Source organism: Neoarius graeffei, chromosome 25 (assembly GCF_027579695.1).
Source record: "Neoarius graeffei isolate fNeoGra1 chromosome 25, fNeoGra1.pri, whole genome shotgun sequence".
Classification (NCBI taxonomy): Eukaryota; Metazoa; Chordata; class Actinopteri; order Siluriformes; family Ariidae; genus Neoarius; species Neoarius graeffei.
In genome coordinates this window covers 46,777,072-46,798,770 of record NC_083593.1, presented here as the reverse complement: position 1 = coordinate 46,798,770, position 21,699 = coordinate 46,777,072, and the positions used below count along the sequence as shown (strand labels likewise).

Genomic DNA, 21,699 nt, shown 5'->3' with positions numbered 1-21,699 from the left:
AGCTTTGAAACCGGCTCTTCCATTATTGCTGTTTCTTCCACATTTTCTTGATGTCGTGTTCTAGAAACGGCACTAAAACTTAGCTTCGAAACCACAAAATGCAACTTTGATGGAAAAAATACATACATAATAAATTGCTGACCTCGCCTCACGTCGAAAGTTTCACTTGTTTTGACATGGCGAATTATTAACAAGAGGAAATACTTGTAATTCACAACTAAAAAGACTGCAGCTATACTGGCAGCTTGAACATGCTTTCTAGTGCGATCGTGTTGCGCTTGTGCAGAACTATTTCAGTCCTGTGCGCCTTGGCTCTGCACCTGAAGGCGCGCCTAACGAGCTCCGGCACACGCGCCGTTAACAAACAACACCTGTCTTTAATCAATGAACTATGTTTGGGCTATTTACGGACCGTGCCCAGGCAAGGATGAGTATTACGCCGTGTCTAGTGTGCCTTAGAGAGCCTTGTTTCCTGTTCTTGTTGACCTGGTTTTTTGACTCCTGTTTCTCGTCCCTTGATCTTGTATAGTTTTGCCTCTGATATTCTGCCGCGCTTCGACTGACCTCCTGCCTGTTTCCTCAATTACGACTTTGCCTGCTGTTTCGGACTGTTTGCCTGTTGTGTGCATTTCACGCACTTTATGCTCATATCGCACTGTGTATTATTTAACATATCTGCACTTACATCCGCCTCTCTCTCCCGCACACACTCTGACAAACTGGGTTTTCGCGCCCAATAGGGTGCATCAGTTGCCCCCTAAAAATGAAAAGTTCCTCCGATCATGATGCATTTTTGTTTTTATGTTCCTTTTGGTAAGAAAACACACTGGGTGAAATATTTGTACAAAATTCAAAAGTTTAATGGTGGCACCAGGAGCTCAAAGTTATGGAAAAAGCTGCTATTTTATGACTTTTATGACAATTTCGATCACTTTTTTCATGAAACATTATGGCACCTTATAGAGTATACCAAATATCTTAGATACACATTTTTAGTACAAATTCTAAATATATTATCAAGCACAGTTTGAGTTTTAGCTGTTCATTGAATCATTGTTCAACTACTTTTAAACAATACAAATGTATTATGAATCACATTAATGCTTCTCAATCCCTCGCAAAGGTTCTTAACATGATCTCTGGGTCACAAGAAATCAATAAATGGAGTCCAACATTGTGATTCAAACCTTACACGAAAACATATAAAATAAGCGTTTTTTTGGCAAAAAATGAACCTCATGGTGCCACCATTAGACTTTTGAATATGGTCAAAAAATTTTACAGGATGTCTTTATTGGTGAAAAGGAACACCCAAACAAAAATGCATCAGATTTTATGAAAGTGAGGGCAACTAATGCACCCTAGCACCCAAATCACAGGAAGTCAAGGTTATAGAAACCATAATAAGGCTGTGACAATCTAGTTGAAAAAAAAAAATGTTAGAAAAATTACAGTGGGCGCTTTTCTAATATTCTTATGCGGCTATCAAAAAAATGTATGGTCCGACAAAGGGGGGGGGGGGGGGGGGGGGGGGGGGGGGGGTCACGGGCACCCCAGGACACCCCAGCTACGCCCCTGTAAGAGGCTCAAACTTTTGTCAATTCTCTTCAAAACCAGGATCACTGATATTTATACACCTCCTTATTTTTTTCTCCATGAAAAAAAAAAAGGAAAATAATAGACTTTTAGGAAGGATACAAATTTTTCCTCAGTGAGCCGATCTTTCGCAGGCACTCGACAGCAAAGTGTTCGGCTGAATTTATTGGAAAAACAAGTCAATATGAGAGATTCGACCACTATCATGATTTCAAGCTGATTGAACCAACAGTGAGCTGGAAGCAACAACAAACAAAAACACACGGACCGGTGACAAAGATCACTAAAAAACCCAAGATGGCGGCGCCTGTGAGTTTGGTGTATTGCATCACACAATGTTAAAAAAAAAAATGCTTAAAGTAAAAGCTCATCACAACACTGCACAAAATTAACAGTATATTCGGTAAATGTTATTTATTCTTGAATTGACACTAGTTTTATGGAGATTAAACACTTCTCCTGTACAAACGTATGAGAGGTTCAGCAGCACAGCGGCACAGTCAGTGCGTTTACATGCACATCCAAATCGAGCTGCTGTCGGTAATCGAGCTAAGGGTCCCAAGCAGGGGTGCCAGAGAAATCCAATCCTACATGCACACAAGGAAATCAAGCTATTGTGTGAGGTACATTGTGCACCCGAGCCACAGGTGGCGCTACATGCCCAATCGTGTTGGTACACTTCCGGTTGTCGTCATGAAGAAGTGCTATTCAAGAGTATAAACAAAGTTATCAGTTCCGTGTTCACAAGAAGAACGACGAACATCGAGATATATATATATATATTCAACTCCTTAAGCTGAATGAGCATGAACTCTATCTCCTCATTGCTCCAGAAGTGCACGTTTCTACTACTGTTGTCATGCTGACCGAGGCTGTTGTGTTTCCCGCTTGTGGTCTCGTCACTTCCGGAAGGGGCAGTGCTGAAGTAAGTAGCTCGACCACGTAGCTCGATAGGGTTTACATGCACTAAGTAGCTCGGCTACAATCGCATAATCTAGGTCACGTAGCTCGATTACGAGAAATCCAGTTCGGTTCGATTTCAGCCAAGCTAAGGTGTTTCCATGGCATTTAGAACTTCGATTTCAGTTGAGCTACGGCAGAAATTCGATTTTCTCTATGTGCATGTAAATGCACTGACTGTCAAGCCTAATGTTAAATATTTATCACCAAAAGCACAGCATGTCCTAACAGTGGTCATATAGGACTAGCTTGGGTAGGATCGTGATTTTTTTTTTTTCCCCTGATCTATTTCCAGGTGACCACAGTCAGTCATCCGAAGCCTCCCATTTGGCCGTACGCCGTGTTGCATGCACATATCGGACCAGACAGGAACTATTCGTAGTTTTCACCTGTTTGGCGTAGCCTCTAAATTTCTTGTTGGTTGGACTCCTAATAGCTGATAGTTTAAATCTGTGGTAAGATTCAAGCTGCATGTTGAACATCAGTCTCGCCAGAAGCACTGCAATCCCACGGTTCTGTACGTGACATTTTCCATAAACAGTTTTAAAGGAGAACTGAAGTCATTTTTAAACTTAATTAACGTTTTCGGTTTTAGTAACCTTGTATCGTGACTCGTATTGGCAACTAATCGCAATTAAATATTATACTTATCGGCCTATTCGGTTTTTAGCCATGTTGAATTTAGTTCGTTCGGTCCACGGCAGGCGTCGCTTACCCGCGCGATCTTCACGAGACTTCGAAACGTGAAGTGTCAGCCAGGTGTCAGCGCCGCCATTTTGAAAACTGTTTTACAAACAAAATATTGCACAAAAATGAGTTTAAATGACGATTACTGCCTACTTTTTTTTCAAACTTTCCTGACTGCTATCAAAACACACAAAACTTCCTTCCGGCTTGATTACGTCAGCATTCGAAAGAGGGCGCGCGCGTCTTTTGACAACGTTGGCAGGTGTCGGTCGCTTCGATTTCCGCTGTACGTTTTACTTCTGTCCTACGACGTCTCAACGAATCTCATTTACGGCTGTTGCTTTGATGTATGAACTGATATATTACGGAGCATATTATTTCAAACAAACACTCATAACTTGCTATAGCAATGACAAAATAGCGATCAAAAACACATTCCTATATTTAATAAAATGAGAGAAATAGAATTTTGATAATTAATAAATAAATAAATAAATAAATAAAAGCCTTCAGTTCTCCTTCAAGTTATTTCTCGTAGGCTGCCGTGTCCCAACAGGTAACAACTGCAGTCATTCAAAATGCTCTCTGAGAAGGCGGAGTCGGACACATACGGTATAGGTGTCATACACGGACTTCTGAAACACTGAGAATTTTAAGATTCGGCCAAAGTTCATTCGAGTATTTTCCGTAAACATTTATGTCGCATCCGGAATTTCAATTGCCTCTGTAAGCAGTGTTCCAATTCTACTGAAATTTTCACATTTTGGGGCGGCGCGGTGGTGTAGTGGTTAGCGCTGTCGCCTCACAGCAAGAAGGTCCGGGTTCGAGCCCTGTGGCCACCAAGGGCCTTTCTGTGTGGAGTTTGCATGTTCTCCCCGTGTCTGCGTGGGTTTCCTCCGGGTGCTCCGGTTTCCCCCACAGTCCAAAGACATGCAGGTTAGGTTAACTGGTGACTCTAAATTGACCGTAGGTGTGAATGTGAGTGTGAATGGTTGTCTGTGTCTATGTATCAGCCCTGTGATGACCTGGCGACTTGTCCAGGGTGTACCCCGCCTTTCGCCCGTAGTCAGCTGGGATAGGCTCCAGCTTGCCTGCGACCCTCTAGAACAGGATAAAGCGGCTACAGATAATGAGATGAGATTTTCACATTTTGCCACAAAGAAGGAGGTGTGTTTACGTTGCTAGGTAAAGTGAATTTTAGAAGCACCAAGTTTACACCACCTCCTTATTTGAAGCAGAAGATCCTTCCTGTTGTTTCACTCAGATGCCTGGATCATGTGCACTCGGTCCCATTAAGCTCTCGCTCCCTGTGAGTTTTTAACTTCAGGGTATTAGGACATCAAAAAGTATAGTACTGGGTACATACAAGGAAGGATGTTTCAGTTTTATCCCTTGTGCAACATGACTGGGACCAATAGCATGACCGGGACCTTATACATGCAACGTGTGTGTTTTTTGCTGATTCAGTGAGTCAGAGTCATTGAGTCATCCGGTGTATCAGTCTGTGTTAACTGAAGAGCACACGCTCGAGTTAGTGTAGATATTTACAAACTCACACTGTGAATGGGTGTGGCTTTGCGTACCATAAGGGGGCGTTGTCAGGTTGAGGCAGAGCAAGTGATAGGCTCTGGGGCAGTCCTTCCTGTCACACATGACCAGTTCTCCGCCCTCGCCGCAGCAATAGCAGTAATAATCGTGACTGCGGCTTTCCGCCTTCAGCTTCCGTTTCCTCACCTTCAGCTTCGAGTTCCGCACTTTCTCCTCCTTTTCCAACACCACAGCACTCTGAGGAACAGGAGAACACACACGCAGACCGAACAGACAAGAAAAAACATAATGGGAGGAGAAACTTAAATACAGATATATAGCTTTAGCTATTAGTATTCTCCACACACACAGCATTCCTGATCGTCACAGTCTACTAACCCCCTTTATACACCCCGTGTGTGTGTGTGTACCTTTGGTCGGACTCCCAGGTAGCCGCTACAGTTCTCCGCTCCGCAGTGACATGTTGTCCTCCCGTTCCCCAAACAGTCCAGGTTATAATTAAACGTCAGTTCAGTGTCTGTCCACACACACACACAGCTTGTAAAAACCTGAAACGCTGAGTCCCTAGTTCATAAAAAATTCACCTCTTTTCGATTCACTTCACTCAGCCCCTCAGCAGTTAACATCCTCAATCTAAATTTGCATAAACTTGAATATTAATGAGTAGGGTGCATCAGTTGCCCCCTAAAAATGAAAAGTTCCTCCGATCATGATGCATTTTTATTTTTATGTTCCTTTTGGTAAGAAAAAACACTGGGTGAAATATTTGGACAAAATTCAAAAGTTTAACGGTGGCACCAGGAGCTCAAAGTTATGGAAAAAGCTGCTATTTTATGACTTTTATGACAAAATTTCGATCACTTTTTTTCATGAAACATTATGGCACCTTATAGAGTATACCAAATATCTTAGATCCACATTTTTAGTACATATTCTAAATATATTATCAAGCACAGTTGGAGTTTTAGCTGTTCATTGAATCATTGTTCAACTACTTTTAAACAATACAAATGTATTATGAATCACATTAATGCTTCTCAATCCCTTGCAAAGGTTCTTAACATGATCTCTGGGTCACAAGAAATCAATAAATGGAGTCCAACATTGTGATTCAAACCTTACGCGAAAACATAAAATAAGTAGCCTGGCAAGCCAGACTAAATGTGAATATTTAGTCTGGCCTCGATCCGTAGACATTTCCGATGGGGGTGGGAGGAACAACCCGCTGTCTTTCAAACTGTCTCTGTGCGTATAGGCCAACGCTCTGACCAATCAGCGCAAGTGTGACTGTGACGTAGTCAGAGCGACAGAAAGCAGTGGGGGAGGCCTTGAAATAAATAATTTTTCAAAATGCGTATTAATAAATTAATAAACAGGTTCTAGATATTAAGAAGTTTGGAGATAATGACCACAAGTTTGGAGTCTGTACCACATACTTAATATACACTCTTATTTTTTTCAAGTGTTTTTCAAGGGTTTGCTTAAACTGTTTTTGAGAGTTTTTATTTAGTGGTGTTTGGTGAAATAATTTCCCTTAAATTTAAAATAACGGGAAAATAAGAAACAATCAAAAAGTAATGTTTCAAAGCTGTTTATTAATTCTTCGTACTGCACAAACTAGCCCCATCCTTTTGGCTACGAGCGGAGCCAGCTGGTAGATCAGACTTTTGCCATAGCCGCTCGGCAAAACAGCGAAAACGTCCTTCTTGAAAAGGAATGAGCGGAGAGCCTCTTCCTGCTCATGTTTCAACCAAAACTCCAAGTCTAATTCTTCTAAAACTGATTCCAAAGCGGAGTCAAACGAGCGCTGTTCACTAGCTGTAGCCATCTTTCCTGTTGTGCTTTCTCCAGCGTCGCGCAGCTTTGTCGTCACTCCTGCAAAAGCCCGCCCAAAGAATCCAAACAAAAACCTTGCGTTGTGATTGGCGGGCACGATTTGATGCCCGGGGTGTTTTTGTTTATATGGTGCGAGGCTAGACCCATTCGCTAGGCAAAAATATTTTTGGCCGCTAGGCGGGTGGGTCTAGTTTACTAGGCTATAAAATAAGCGTTTTTTGGCAAAAAATGAACCTCACGGTGCCACCATTAGACTTTTGAATATGGTCAAAAAATTTTACAGGATGTCTTTATTGGTGAAAAGGAACACCCAAACAAAAATGCATCAGATTTTATGAAAGTGAGGGCAACTGATGCATCCTATTAAATGAGCCTACAAATATTATACCACTACAGATAAAGCAAACATGATCACCAGTACCATCACACTACGCTATGCTTCAGTGTCACATGAAACTCCAGAAGCTGAAACCCTGTACAAGAATATCATAAGGCGGTCATAGCATTATTAACTTTTCTAACTTGCTCGTATTTATTTACCCAGAGTCATATTTTCTTGTCGCTAACATTCGGCTTGTTTTAACGTTCCAACAGTGAGACTAACCTGAAAATGGGTCCAGTTCAATATGCACTACACAGTGCTATTACATCTGTACATATGCAGTACACTTTATACCCTATAAACTCTGAGATTTAACCAGAGAACAAATCACCAATCAGTTAAAGGGGAACTGAAGTCATTTTTAAACTTGCTTTATTTCTTAATTAATGTGTTATTCAATTACGTTTTCAGTTTTAGTAACCTTATATTAGGGATGGCGAAAACTAAAAAAAAATCTTGACCGACCACCGAGCCTCATTAGCCGGTTAAAGTCGGTTAACCTATGAGTTTAAAACAGGGATGCAAACAGCACGCCTTTTTCACGGCTCGTGCAGATCCGATTTTTTTTAGGGGGGGCGTTGGAGTGTCTGAATAATTTCATCAGAGTAAATGCTGTATTACAATTACTAAATAAGCAAATGCCGTTACAGTCCATGAAAAAGCCGTGAAAAAGTCGGCATCTGCGCCTTTAGTTTGTGTGGAGAGATCTGATCTGCAATAACATGCATTGTTGGCTACAGACCGAAACGTACTTTCAGAATGCACTGGCCAAGGCAGGACTAAACTCCATGTGCCTTCTAATAATAATTTAAAAAAAAAAAAAAAAAATAGTAGTTTGTAAGCTAAAAAGCCTGTGTCTACACTTTCTTCTTTTGCCGAGTGGCAGCTCTGCTCAACTGGGGCGGGACATGACTGACTGGGTGTTTCTGATTTGTCAGCTGTCTTTAACTGGGGCGGGAGGGCGGGACATGACTGACTGGGTGTTTCTGATTTGTCAGCTGTCGTCCTTACACCGCATGGCACGCCCCAAGCATTTACAATACAGAATTCCAGGTTCTCCGCTCCAAAATCGGCAGCTTCAAAACAATTGATTTTTTTTTTTCCCCCGACAACCAAAAAAAAAAAAATTAACCGGTTGACGTTGATTCGGTCAACCACCGGTCAAACGGTCATCAGTTAACATCCCTACCTTATATCGTGACTCGTATTGGCATATTATACTTCTCGGCCTTTAGCCATGTTGAATGTAGTTCGTTTGATCCACGGCAGGTGTCGCTTATCCGCGCGATCTTCACGAGACTTCAAACGTAAAGTGTCAGCGCTGGCATTTTGAAAACTGTTTACACAGCGGCCAGATCGCCACATCATTCCAATTTAGATTAATTTCGAGATTTGCCAGCTTCGTCAGTGATGGAGATTATTCCATACGACTTCGAACCAACGTGGAGTAGAGTTGGAAAGACGACAGGATAAAGACGAGTCCGTTGCGCTGGTATTTACGTCATTACTGTCGCACAATTAAAACGTGCCAGATCAGGCAGCTGGTGGGTTTTCAAAATAAATACATGCATGCATTTTTGTGATAAATCCATATTATATTATTATACTGAGCGCATTTCCCACATTATCCTCACTAAGGTTTCGGACAGCACGACAAAATGGTGTCCACACTATATAGTGAGTAGGGAGCGATTTCGGACACAGGGAAAACTTCCGGCTTGATTACATCAGCATTCGAAAGACGGCACGCGCGCGTCTTTTGACAACGTTGGCCACTTTGATTTCTGCTGTACGTTTTACTTCCGTCCTACGATGTCTCGCACAGGTCTCAACGAATCTCGTTTACGGCCGTTGCTTTGACATATGGACTGATGTATTACAGAGCATATTTCAAACACTCATAACTTGCTCTAGCAGTGACAAAATAGCGATCAAAAATGCATTCCGATATTTAATAAAATGAGATAAACAGAATTTTGATAATAAAAAAATTGCCTTCAGATCCCCTTTAACTGCTGGAAATTGGAATGTCACTTTTAGGGCAGAGACTTGGTATTGTTTTTGATAAAATTACATTAAGAGACAAAGTTATAAGAACATTAGACCTTAAATATGGAGGTTTTTTTTTTTTTTTACATTTGAATGCACTGAGCAGTAATGAGAAAGCTGGATTAGTGTTCGCCCTCTCACCTGCAGCGATGTCACACAGAGTGAAGAGGCCAATGCGGACATCTCCGTTCACCGTCCATTTCTGCGTCTCGCAGTTTGGGCTGCAGCTGTGATTCATGAAGCGAGACAAGTTCCCTTTGGGCCCAGCATCAATCACACGGTCCTGAAAAACAAACACACACGCAAAAAAACATCTCTGAAACCGATCGAGCAGAGCAGCAGGGTGAAGAGCTTTTAGTTTTCTCTAATTTACATTGTTAGTGATAATGTTTGTATTACAATGTAATACCGTTGTTATTACTACTACAATACTATTATATTGTTTTAGCATAAATACAGAGGTGATTATAGAAAAATCACACGCCGACTGGTCTAGAGATTCAGACTATCTCGATAATCACCTCGAGTGACTCGGCAAAATGCCAGCCAGCTGCTTAGTCACCATAAGTGAGGAACAGGATGCATCAGTTGCCCTCACTTTCATAAAATCTGATGCATTTTTGTTCGGGTGTTCCTTTTCACCAATAAAGACATCCTGTAAAATTTTTTGACCATATTCAAAAGTCTAACGGTGGCACCATGAGGTTCATTTTTTGCCAAAAAACGCTTATGTTTTTGCGTAAGGTTTGAATCACAATGTTGGACTCCATTTATTGATTTCTTGTGAGCCAGAGATCATGTTAAGAACCTTTGCAAGGGATTGAGAAGCATTAATGTGATTCATAATACATTTGTATTGTTTAAAAGTAGTTGAACAATGATTCAATGAACAGCTAAAACTCAAACTGTGCTTGATAATATATTTAGAATATGTACTAAAAATGTGTAAGATATTTGGTATACTCTATAAGGTGCCATAATGTTTCATGAAAAAAGTGATCGAAATTGTGTCATAAAAGTCATAAAATAGCAGCTTTTTCCATAACTTTGAGCTCCTGGTGCCACCATTAAACTTTTGAATTTTGTCCAAATATTTCACCCAGTGTGTTTTCTTACCAAAAGGAACATAAAAACAAAAATGCATCATGATCGGAGGAACTTTTCATTTTTAGGGGGCAACTGATGCACCCTAGTGAGGAAGAATAAGAAACGATGAAAGAAAACGCTGTTCCTAAAAGCATTAAAGATGCTACGAAGTTTGGTCTAAAACTATTCAAAGGTAAGGTGGGATTGTGATTTATTTTATCAATTTCAAAACAAAAGCATTTTATGTGACCGGCATAGATAAGTGACAAGTCTGCGGACACCGTTATTACGTTTGCATGCTGCTTTTGGCGTTTGAAAAATTTTTTTTTAAATAAATCACCTGTGTACTTATACTCAAACAATTATCCGCCTCAGGCTCGTGAATATCGGCGAATCCTAACCTTGACTTCGTCTCGGCTATTATTCACTGATATTCACTTCACCTTTGGCAAATAATTAACAGTTTTCCCACGAAATCGAGTCGTACGTGAGCAGATAGCTGACGAGGAGTGTATAGTCGGCTATAAGCCATGTACAACAAGACTGAATGGAATAACTGTTTTATTCTATCCACATTCACTGGATCTTGAGAAACAGAGCTTTTTTTTTTTGCAAATTCGATAAATAAAAACTTTATACAAAACATCTGACAAAATTATTTCCGCTTTGTGGACACGAAACAAATTGCATACATTCGTCGTAAAATATTCAAATTTTATTTGTCTTAAATTTTTTTTAAAAATTAATGCTTAAGGATGAAGAATGTAAACAAACCGGCAAAATGACAGCAGCAATTTGTAAAAAAAAAAAAAAAAAATTTTAAATGCTATAATAATTCTTGAAAAACAAAAAATATGTTCTTACCATCAAGTATTTTTATTCCATATTTTGTTGCTTTTTTGTATTTTTTGGGGTTTTGTTTTCCAGTTTTTATTTCATTCTCATTGGTTCAGCAACACGTGCCACCATTTTGTTTTTCTCTACTCACGGTATATGAACTGATAGCCTGGTAGTAGAGTGGCCAATCAGAGCACTCGATTGCTCATATCCAGTGACTGTGGATAGAATAATTGTTAAATAGGACTGCTGCTACTCTTAAAGTGCATATCACGGGTAAATTCAGGAGCAAGATTGATGCAATTCTCCTATTTTATATTAAACTTTGGTCAAATATCCGTAACATTCTGCGCAATTCTTTTTACCTTGCGCAATACCAGAAAAATTCAGTTGAAATCAAGCCATTTGAGGCGAATTGGTCCGCCTCTGAAAAAACTTGGCATTTGGATTTCCCGGCAAACATTGATTTTCGTGACATCACGTGCGGGACGCCTCACTCTGAATCCTATGTCGGCGCTGGTTTGTTTATGAGAAAACGACCTGGTGGTTTTCTGCACATTTCTTCAACGTTATCACGTAATTATTAAAATGGTTAACAGATGTATCGTAGGAGGGTGTAGCAACACCAATCTTGATGGGATTAATACTCATCGTTTTCCAAAAGACCGGACAATGAGAGAGAAATGGGAGCGCTTGGTCTCCACAGGCTGTGCACTGAAACCGTGCAAAGCTCGCGCAGCCTGCTGGCGCTTCCGCAGGTGACGTCATGAATCTGGCTCCAGACTCCCTTGGGATTTTTCCAGACGCGTTTTGTCATTTTATTTTTTTCTGCTGTCGACAGATGGCCTTGTGCAAAATTACCCTTCTGGATGAGTGTGTAAAGGGACACACTTTCATATAAAAAAAAAAAACCCCACAAAATTGGTCCAGAATACGCACTTTAAAGCTATAACCGTTTATATGTTTCCTGTTCGTGACATCCTATCGTATTTTATATTCACACTTCGAATACAAGATGAACAAATCCTCACTCCCATTGCGAGAGACTGAGGTTAAAATAAAATTACCTTGGTGAGGGTGAGCATGTAGAAGTTGGTCACATGGTTCTTGTTGGCATGGCTGATTCGCTGCCGACATTCCTCCAGATCGATCAGTTCTCCTACGTACTCCATCACAAAATCTCCCTTCAAACACACACACACACACGTGTCAGTTTTAACTGTAAAATTACACATCTGGAACATGAGGTCCTGTTTCCAAGACAACTTAAAACATGTGAACAGGGGCAATTCAAGGCAAGCAGGCAAGTAAACAAAGTGCACAGAAATTTCATTTACACACAAAATACTGACAAACTTAGAAATTACCAAAAAAAAAAAAGTCACATTAGAAGAGAGTGGATAAAATTAAGTCAGTGTGAACGCCTTCATCAAGCTAAACTGACCATCTCTAGCACTGTTACTATTCACCAGTCTGATGGCTTCTGAAATAAACCCAAACTTCCTCCGATCTCTTTGACATGCAGGCGATCTGAAGCGTATTCCTGATGCCAACAACTGAAAGTCGCCGGAGAGGACACGTGTGGGGTCGTTGATTATCTCATACACCTTTTTAAGGACTTGTAAACCTGTTTCTCAGCCACGACAGGAGACGTGTCTGCTAAACGAAACGGTAGGGCCATGAGATGTCCTGAGGTGGTTCTTGACACATTAGAGCACTAACAGTAGTTGATTCGTTAAATCCCCATTCTGCCCTCTGTCCTGTGATTGGCTGATCAAAGTGAACTTTCTCTGCCCTTATGACGTAGAGAAAAAGACCTCCGTGCTGTACTTCTGACTGACCTTTTTGAGGTCCTGTTTGGTTTTGAGGCCCCAGCCTCGCTTCTCCGTCTTGATCACCTCCATTTTTGGATACTGCCGTTTGTTGAAGCTCTGGTTGAGGCAACGCTCGGCGGCGGCACACACCTGCGAGTGACACTCGTACTGCAGCGCCCGGTTCACACACTCCGATTCCTGAGCGCACGGGCGCTCGTCACTCGGCTTGCAGTTGCAGCGTGGGATCTCTGACAGGTCGGCTACGCGCACCTGCACCTTCCCTACGGGCTTGTTACACTGAGCAGGAGTGAAAACGTACATGTTTAAAGCAACAGAAAAAGACGCGTGTTGTGTAATGAAGAGCGAGTTTGTGTGTTGTACCTTGATGAGTTTGTATGGAGGAGGTCGCCGGGAGTTGCGTTCCTGTTCCAGAGCTTCTTTGGTCTCTCGCTGAGATTTCAGCTCCTGAAACCGCCTCGCTGCCTCCTCGAGTGCTAAACACACACAAATTACCATCAGAGGTATTACAAGTACTCTTCCCACTTTTTACACAGTGAAAATTGTCCCCCATGTTGCAGCACTGGAAAAAATACATCTTCCCTCAAAACAAAGGAAAAGTCATGCAATATTCATCATTACAACACCATGAAGCGTATTTCTAGACCGATTTACTACGTTTAAGCTTAAAATTGTCTTTTATTGAGATACGTTTATGCTCTTCCAAAGATAAAACACCTGAAATGAGACAGTATCTGCTAACAGAAGGCAGTTTCATGCTTGAAATGAGTAAAAATGTCTAGAAATAGGCTTTATACTTAATATGTTTAAAAGCAATCTAATAAAGAGTTCACTTTGTCTACAAATGGATCTTTTTGCACTATGACTAACTGCAAATTTCAAAGGAAAAAACCCTGTAAACTGCACCTTTAACGGGAAGTGGCAAGTAGACTATTCTCATGAAATTATCACCCTTTTTATACTTTTTTATATATATAATTCCCCCCCCCAATTACATTACAGCATTTAGCAGACGCTCTTATCCAGAGCGACGTACACAGGGCTCGAAATTCATATATTTTTTCACCAGCCAGCCGGACTAGCTACCTTCCAAAGTACCTCGCCAAACAGAAAATCAACTCGCCAAAATTTGTTCATGTATGGATTTTACTTCTGTCAAAAACAACACAAAAGAGAGTAGTTACCATTGTTCATGACTAATGTGCATTTATTTCAAGACCCGAGTATTTTGATACTGTTTTTTTTTTTTTTGCACACTTGCATTTGCTGTTCCACGTCCTCCTCGCAATATCCAAAAAAATGCCAGATGGCTGACCCCTTACTAGTTCTTTTAGGAACCAGTTCGTCCGCTTCCATTTTTAATTTGTCGCTGAAATTGACAGAGCTCACACGGTAGCCTATGCAGCACCAGTGATTGCACGAACTGAGCCAGCGCTGTAAACTGAAACTAGAAAATCTTCCTGCAAGTTCCTTTCAGCACCGAGATGTCGCCCGGGATTGGTTGGCGAGTGCGTGACGTTATTGTTTGTTTTTTTTTTACCCTTAGGCAGCCTCTCCCGTTACTGCCTGAGGGACAGGGAGAAAACCACCGGAAAATGTTTTAAACAAACGCAACAAACACAAGTCGGCAGATGACCATAAAATACTCGATAGTTACAATATAATAATTACATGCATCTCACACAGAATTTTCGGAGCTATATCGAGTATATTCAATATATCACACAGCCCTAGTCTGAATCTTCACTTCATATATATTTATTTTTTATTTTCAACTGGCTAGTGACAGGAATTACCCGCCAAATGACAAATTAAGTCGCCTCGGGCGACCGGACCACCGCGAATTTCGAGCCCTGGTACAACATACCCAGAGCAGCCTGGGGAGCAGTCGGTGCCCTTACTCAAGGGCACGTCAACCATTCCTGCTAACCCAGGGAATCGAACCAGCAACCTTTTGGTCCCAAAGCTGCTTCTCTACCCATTAGGCCTTGGCCTTCCCCATATTCTATCCATTCACTGGATATGAGCAATCGTGCGCTCTGATAGTTGAGTAGTAGAGTAGCCAATCAGCTCATATACCACGAGTAGAGAAAAACCAAATGGCGGCGTGCATCAAATCAGATACATCACTATCATCAAGAAACAGCTAAAAGAATATAGTCCCCCCCCAATATCTCCTGTTCCACACTCCAGCCCAGTTGGTGGCAGTAATGCACCTTTAATTTGGTTTGCCAAATGCCTAAAAAGCCCTAAAGAAGAAGGATACGGTGGAGTGTGTTGCTGAACCAACCAAGGACGAAATAAAAACTACTCGAAAACAAAACCCCAAAAAAGGCAACAAAAAAATACAGAATGAAAGTATTTGATGTTAAGAACATTTTTTTTTCACCCTCCAAGAATTAGCATTCTAGGGGCGTTGTGGCTCAGGTGGATAAGGCGCCACACCATAAATCCGGGGACCCGGGTTCGATTCCGACCCGAGGTCATTTCCTGATCCCTCCTCGTCTCTCTCTCTCCCGCTCATTTCCTGTCTCTACACTGTCCTATCCAATAATAAAGGTGAAAAAAGCCCAAAAAATATCTTTAAAAAAAAAAAATTGTATTCTAGGATTTTTCACAAATTCCTCCTGTCATTTTGCCAGTTTGTTTACATTCAAGCCGAAATTATTTTGTCAGACGCTTTGTATAAAGTTTTTATTTATCGAATTTGCACCAAAAAAAAAAAAAAAGAGAAAAAAAAGCTCTGTTTCTCACAATCCAGTGAATGTGGATCAAATAAAACAGTTATGCCACGCAATCTCGTCGTACATGGCTTCTAGCTATGAGCTCCTGTACGACTCGAGTTCACCGACTAACTTAAATATATAATAGAAATTTATTGCACACACCTTTTTTAAAAGTCTTGTTAATCCCAATTTGTCCCTCGGCGAAGTTCTTATCGTTCTCCAGGTATGGGAAAACTCGGCCCTGGTGGATCCAGTAGTAATCGTGTGACCCGAAGAAGAAGACTGGAAAATCCCCGATGTCATGTTTCAGATTCTGGATGTTGGACGGAACCAGCCGAGGGTTACAGATCTCAGCGGGCCACCATCTACACAACAGAGAAATCGCAACGGGAGACAAAGATCATTGACTTTCTTCCAGTTTCAATTAAAAAAAACAAAACAAAACAAAAAAAAAACCAAAAAAAAAAACCCACACCTTTATACGTAAGCCATACACAATTTTTAGTCTAGGCCACTTTAGAGATTTGGCGAGTTCCGATGTTTTCCGACAGTGACATGTATACGAGCGCTTTCCAGTGTTTGCTTGACGGTTTGTTTGCATGTCTCATCAGTGCCAGTACTGCTAACTCCTCCCCCATGCACCATTATTTCCTGTTGGAGCTTTCAGGCTTGGACTTCGGAGGGGAGAAATCACAGATCTGGCTACAACAATCTCCTGCTGCTTATATAGAATGAGCATCTTGGAAAGAAGACTGAAAAGTGCAGGTGTGTATTATTCTATCGACTTTGCAGCGAGTTGCAGGAAACAGGACAGAGGTGGACGAAGTACCCAACTTCATTACTTAAGTCAAAGTACAGATCCCGCTGGTCAAATGTTACCGCAATACAAGTGAAAGTTCTTCAGTCAAATTTTTACTGAAGTACTTAAGTATTAAAAGTACATTTTCTGTCAACGCATCGTTGTATTATTGCCACAACGCTTACAAAACCTAACGCCTCTGAAGCGACCGACTGGATTCACAAAATGAACGCATGCTGTACCCATCATGGTGGTTTAACGTTAAGCTAGCTAGTCAGTGACGCACCACCTGACATGCCAGCAAACTTTTCAAACTCGAAATCATATTGGGTAACTAAACGCTACTAGATTTCTACATTGTTTATTTGGCAAGATTATGCTAAAAACATTTCTGAAAGGACTTCAGATAAGTTAATGTAACTCCGTTTTTACATGCTAACTAACAGTGTCCAAGTTAACTAGCTATGTGTAAACGTTAGCTGTGGACAAGGTGATGGCAACTTGGTGGGCAAATCCATAGAAAAAAGGTCATGTGACTAACCAGACTGCATAGCTATTGCAACGTTATCGGTAGCTCTAAAAGCACAGACAACTTCATTGCAAGCTTTCTCTTGGTATTAAACGTTTACATACCTCAATATGCTTCCGCAGGTTGGACGGCGAGTTTTTGTAGGCCGTGATATGGTTTGTTTTAGGCAAACGAAGCAAACGTTTTAAAAATGAAATTCATCTTTAATCTTTTCAGAAAACTGAAACATGGGTTCTAGGTAAAGCCATGAGTGCGTGCATTCTCCAGAAGAACCGCCTCCTTCCATTCTGCCGTCAACTGATCGTGTTAAAGGAACAGTCCACCGTACTTCCATAACGAAATATGCTCTTATCTGAATTGAGACGAGCTGCTCCGTACCTGTCCGAGCTTTGCGTGACCACCCAGTCAGTCAGACGCGCTGTCACTCCTGTTAGCAATGTAGCTAGGCTCAGCATGGCCAATGGTATTTTTTGGGGCTGTAGTTAGATGCGACCAAACTCTTCCGCGTTTTTCCTGTTTACATAGGTTTATATGACCAGTGATATGAAACAAGTTCAGTTACACAAATCGAAACGTAGCGATTTTCTATGCTATGGAAAGTCCGCACTATAATGACAGGCGTACTAACACTTTCTGCGCGCTTCGGCAGCGCATTGATATCTGAGCTCCGTCTCAATGCACTGTCGAAGCGCGCAGAAGGTGTTAGTACGCCTGTCATTATAGTGCGGACTTTCCATAGCATAGAAAATCGCTATGTTTCGATTTGTGTGACTGAACTTGTTTCATGTCACTGGTCATATAAACCTATGTAAACAGGAAAAACGCGGAAGAGTTTGGTCGCATCTAACTACAGCCCCAAAAAATACCATTGGCCATGCTGAGCCTAGCTACATTGCTAACAGGAGTGACAGCGCGTCTGACTGCGTCTGACTGACTGGGAGGTCGCGCAAAGCTCGGAGAGGTACGGAGCAGCTCGTCTCAATTCAGATAAGAGCATATTTCATTATGGAAGTACGGTGGACTGTTCCTTTAAATAATACTACTGAGAAATCAGTGAACTCGATTTTATACAGTCTATGGACGTGACCCTACTGATTACTGATCGGCTCTCAGTGCCGCCTGCGAAGAAACCAATCACGTTTTAGAAAAGAAAAGAAAAAAAATATCCACTTTCAAAGATGCTGCATAGTAACAAGTAACGAGGACTTTGATAGAAATGTAGTGGAGTGAAAAGTACGATATTTGTCTTTCAAATGTAATGAAATTAAAGTCATAAGTTTCCAGAAATAATAATACTCAAGTCAAGTACAGATACTCAAAAAGCGTACTTAAGTACAGTACTCAAGCAAATGTACTTCGTTACGGTCCACCTCTGAAACAGGAAGAAGTGGTGGTTTGGTTTGCACTCATCTTACACCGGCCCCCCCTTGTATCGCACCTTTTTGCAGTTCATGTCCATGTGTGTGTTCTTCACGGTTACCTGTAGTTACCCAGCTTGACCCAGACGATCTGTTTGTAGCGAGGTTTCTTTCCTACTCTGCAGTCGCTACAAAGCCAAGCTCCTTCGGGCATCTCCACATTTAAACAGGACGGGTGGAAGGAGGCGGGGCATGCCTCGCAGCACAGGAGTCTTCCTCCTACACACACGCACGCACACGCACAGGTGCATTACTGTGGGCCAGTCAGCTCTTAATCACCGGTGCTCGCTATTCACCAAACCTCACCCAAAAGCAAGTGTGTCTCAAACGCTAAACGCACTGAGGATGAGCGCGCAACCGCACCCTCATCGACTTTCCCCAGTGATATTCTGATATTTTGATCAACCCCCGATACACGCTCAACCTCGTCATGCTTTAAGTGCACACTCGTGTCATAAACTAGATGACACGCACTTCCGAGTGTGTTGAGGAACTGAACGAGGGCGTGTTAAACCAAACTGAAATACACCAAGACTATTTCAGGGGCCCACTTTCGAGGGTGAGATTTGAGAAATTGAATATTTAAATATATATATTTTTTAAAACAGTCATTTGATTTGGGGGAAAAACAAAACAAAAAACAGCCAAAGCAAATGGATTAGATGCAGGATGATGAGCGGCATGCGCGTATGCATACACACACTCACACACACACACACACTCTCATTCACTCACTCCAGCTGCACTTAACACATCTGTACTGAATAGCAGAGGCAAAACGATCGCAACCCAAACTATTTTGAATGGCAAAAATCTGCGCAACAAATGGCAAGGTCGCAAAAAAAAAAAACGTACAAGATGGTAAAATACAAAGAAGTAGTGACGAGCTGCCATCCAAAATAGGTTTGGATTCAAAACAAAAACCCAAAAAATAAGCGAAAAGTGAATGCTAAAAAAAGACAAACCCAAAGTGATTTAACGAAAGTTTTGTGGGGTGGGTGGGTGTGTCATGAAAGTGCAGCTCGAGGACTCAAAATAACTACAGGCAGCTGAATTTCCACAAAAAGAAAAAAGAAAAAAAAGAAGTGCATCATAAAATGAAACACACACAATGTTCCCTTACCCCAAACGCAGTCAATCAGCCATGAAGTCTTTGGTGTCTGAAGTTGTATACTAGAGCTATGAGGCTAACGTAGGCACCAGTTGAGCATTGTTCAACTATACAGACAAGTCATCACACACTCGAACACTTTTTTTTTTTAATCTCAGACACACACTTATGTGGTTTTGGATGTTATGACCGTGGACAAAGCGATGCTCGGGGCTAGAAACGGTTCTTAAAACTGAATCACGTTCTTCCGCATTGAGATGCGAAGAACTGATGAACATCACTCACGCTGGAGCTAAATACATGATTAGATGACGATATAAATGACCTGTTTAAAACGTGTAGTGCCTTTGCCTCAGTTAAGCAGCTCACATCTTTTATATAAATAAATAAATAAATAAACCCCACACACTTGGTCAGAGTCAAATCGCTTTCTCGCTGCAGGTCATTCAGAAGCGAATGGTTCGCGTCTCATTGCTGTGTTCTCACCTGCCTAAAGCTTAGGTCACAACCGGCCGTACGTGCTCCTACGGCCGGTCTACGTGCAAAAAACGCACGGAGTGACGTGCTGATTTTCGAGCCGTAGACCGGCCGCAGAGGTTCTTTGTCATGTCAAACGAACTCTACAGGCGCTTACGTTTTTTTCGGGTTGCAAGACAAACTTACGGCCAACGTGCGTCTTTCTCCACGAAAAAAAAAAAAAAAAACGCAGCGATTTGGGAAACACTGAAAATCGCACGGCCAAAAAAAATCGTAAGTCCGGTTGTGACCTAGGCTTAAAGAAGTGCTCTGAGCGAGAACACACGCATACCCCTTTTCCACCAAATCAGTTCCAGGGCTGGTTCGGGGCCAGTGCTGGTGCTGGTTCACAACTCGTTCAACTTGCGAGCCAGCTGAGAACCAATTCGCTTTTCCATAGCTCGCGGTGCTAAGGGAAGCCACGTCATTACGTCTCTGTATACGTCAGTTACGTCGCTACGTTTGCATAAACCTTGGCGCGAATATCGAAGCAAAAACAACGTGGAAGAAGCAGCAGCAACAATAATAATGGCTGACTTCACGTTTGTACAGCTGCTGCTTCTCGTCGCTTAAAAATGGCGATCTTTCGCAGTCTTGTTATTGGTCTTAACAACTCCGCCCTCCCGCTGACGTAAGCGGTTCTTTCCTCTGGCCCAACAGAGAGTTGGTGCTAGCCTGGAACTGGTTTTTCTGGCCCCAGAGCCAGTTCTTTGTCAGTGGAAATAGAAAACCTGGTTCCAAACTAAGCACTGGCCCCGAACCAGCCCTGGAACTGCTTTGGTGGAAAAGGGACAACACACACACACACACACACACCAGTGCTCCACTCCAATCGACTGGTATGTGAAAACAATGAAGTCAGTTTGCTTTCTTGATGTACAACACACCCAGAGCAGCCTGGGGAGCAGTTAGGGGTTTGGTGCCTTGCTCAAGGGCACTTCAACCATTCCTGCTGGTCCAGGGAATCAAACCGGCGACCTCTTGGTCCCAAAGCTGCTTCTGTAACCATTAGGCCATGACTACAAGTGTTCTGGACATAGCTCCAGTGCAAAACTAAAGCAAATTCACACACCAGGCGTGTAGTACTCAAGTCCGACTCGTGCCCTAATTTTAAGGACTTGCACTCAAGTATTGATGACTCGGACTCGTGCACTACCTGCATTCGGACTCGTAAATCGGAGACGAGGACTCTGACTTTCTTTATGCTTCGCTAACATGCCATAATAATTTGGCATGAAATATTTATATCTACATTAATTTTTTTATACTAATTTCATGCAAGAGAATGCACATTCACCTGTTCATACGTCATGTTCAGGAACAAACTAACGTCAATGGCGCTAAAATGGCTGGAGAGAAGCTCCTAGGATTGTCTGCTTTGCTTATACAGACTTCTCGTGCAGTGAGAGGAGAAAAAAAAAAAAAAAAAAATGCACCGCTGTGTGTTCCATATGTAGAAGAACTATCGAGGAGACGACGGGGACGACCTTGAACTTCAATCGTCATTTGGCAAGACTCCACCCAGAGAAATAAGTGACACGCCATGTTCATTGCTCTGTCGATAGTGGGCAGGGCTTGCTTGCTGAGCGATGAACTAGCTAGTGTTAACCCTCTCTCATGGTATTTGCTCTGTTGATAGTGGGCGGGGTTTGTTGAGTGATGAACAAGCTTTTTATCTGTTGTCTATTAACTAAAATGGGGCAGTCGAGCGGGAACGTTAGTCCGACACAGCAGCAGAGACGCTTTCACATAAAGGCAGCAACAGCCACCGTCAAATGGTGCGGTTG

The 21,699-nt window shown here is 41.9% G+C and overlaps 1 protein-coding gene across 3 annotated transcripts in view; it reads right to left on the bottom strand.

Annotated features, from left to right (window-relative positions):
- The window catches only part of nsd3 (nuclear receptor binding SET domain protein 3), a 92,240-nt gene that overhangs the window by 5,910 nt on the left and 64,631 nt on the right, over positions 1-21,699 (bottom strand). For all 3 annotated transcript variants that reach the window (XM_060908867.1, XM_060908869.1, XM_060908868.1), the window contains exons 15-22: positions 18,348-18,504; positions 15,702-15,904; positions 13,177-13,289; positions 12,823-13,092; positions 12,049-12,165; positions 9,200-9,341; positions 5,202-5,308; positions 4,827-5,028 (exon numbers count right to left, since the gene is read on the bottom strand). In XM_060908867.1, coding sequence (XP_060764850.1) covers positions 4,827-5,028; positions 5,202-5,308; positions 9,200-9,341; positions 12,049-12,165; positions 12,823-13,092; positions 13,177-13,289; positions 15,702-15,904; positions 18,348-18,504 — 1,311 coding nt within the window. The remainder of the gene's footprint in view (positions 1-4,826; positions 5,029-5,201; positions 5,309-9,199; positions 9,342-12,048; positions 12,166-12,822; positions 13,093-13,176; positions 13,290-15,701; positions 15,905-18,347; positions 18,505-21,699) is intronic.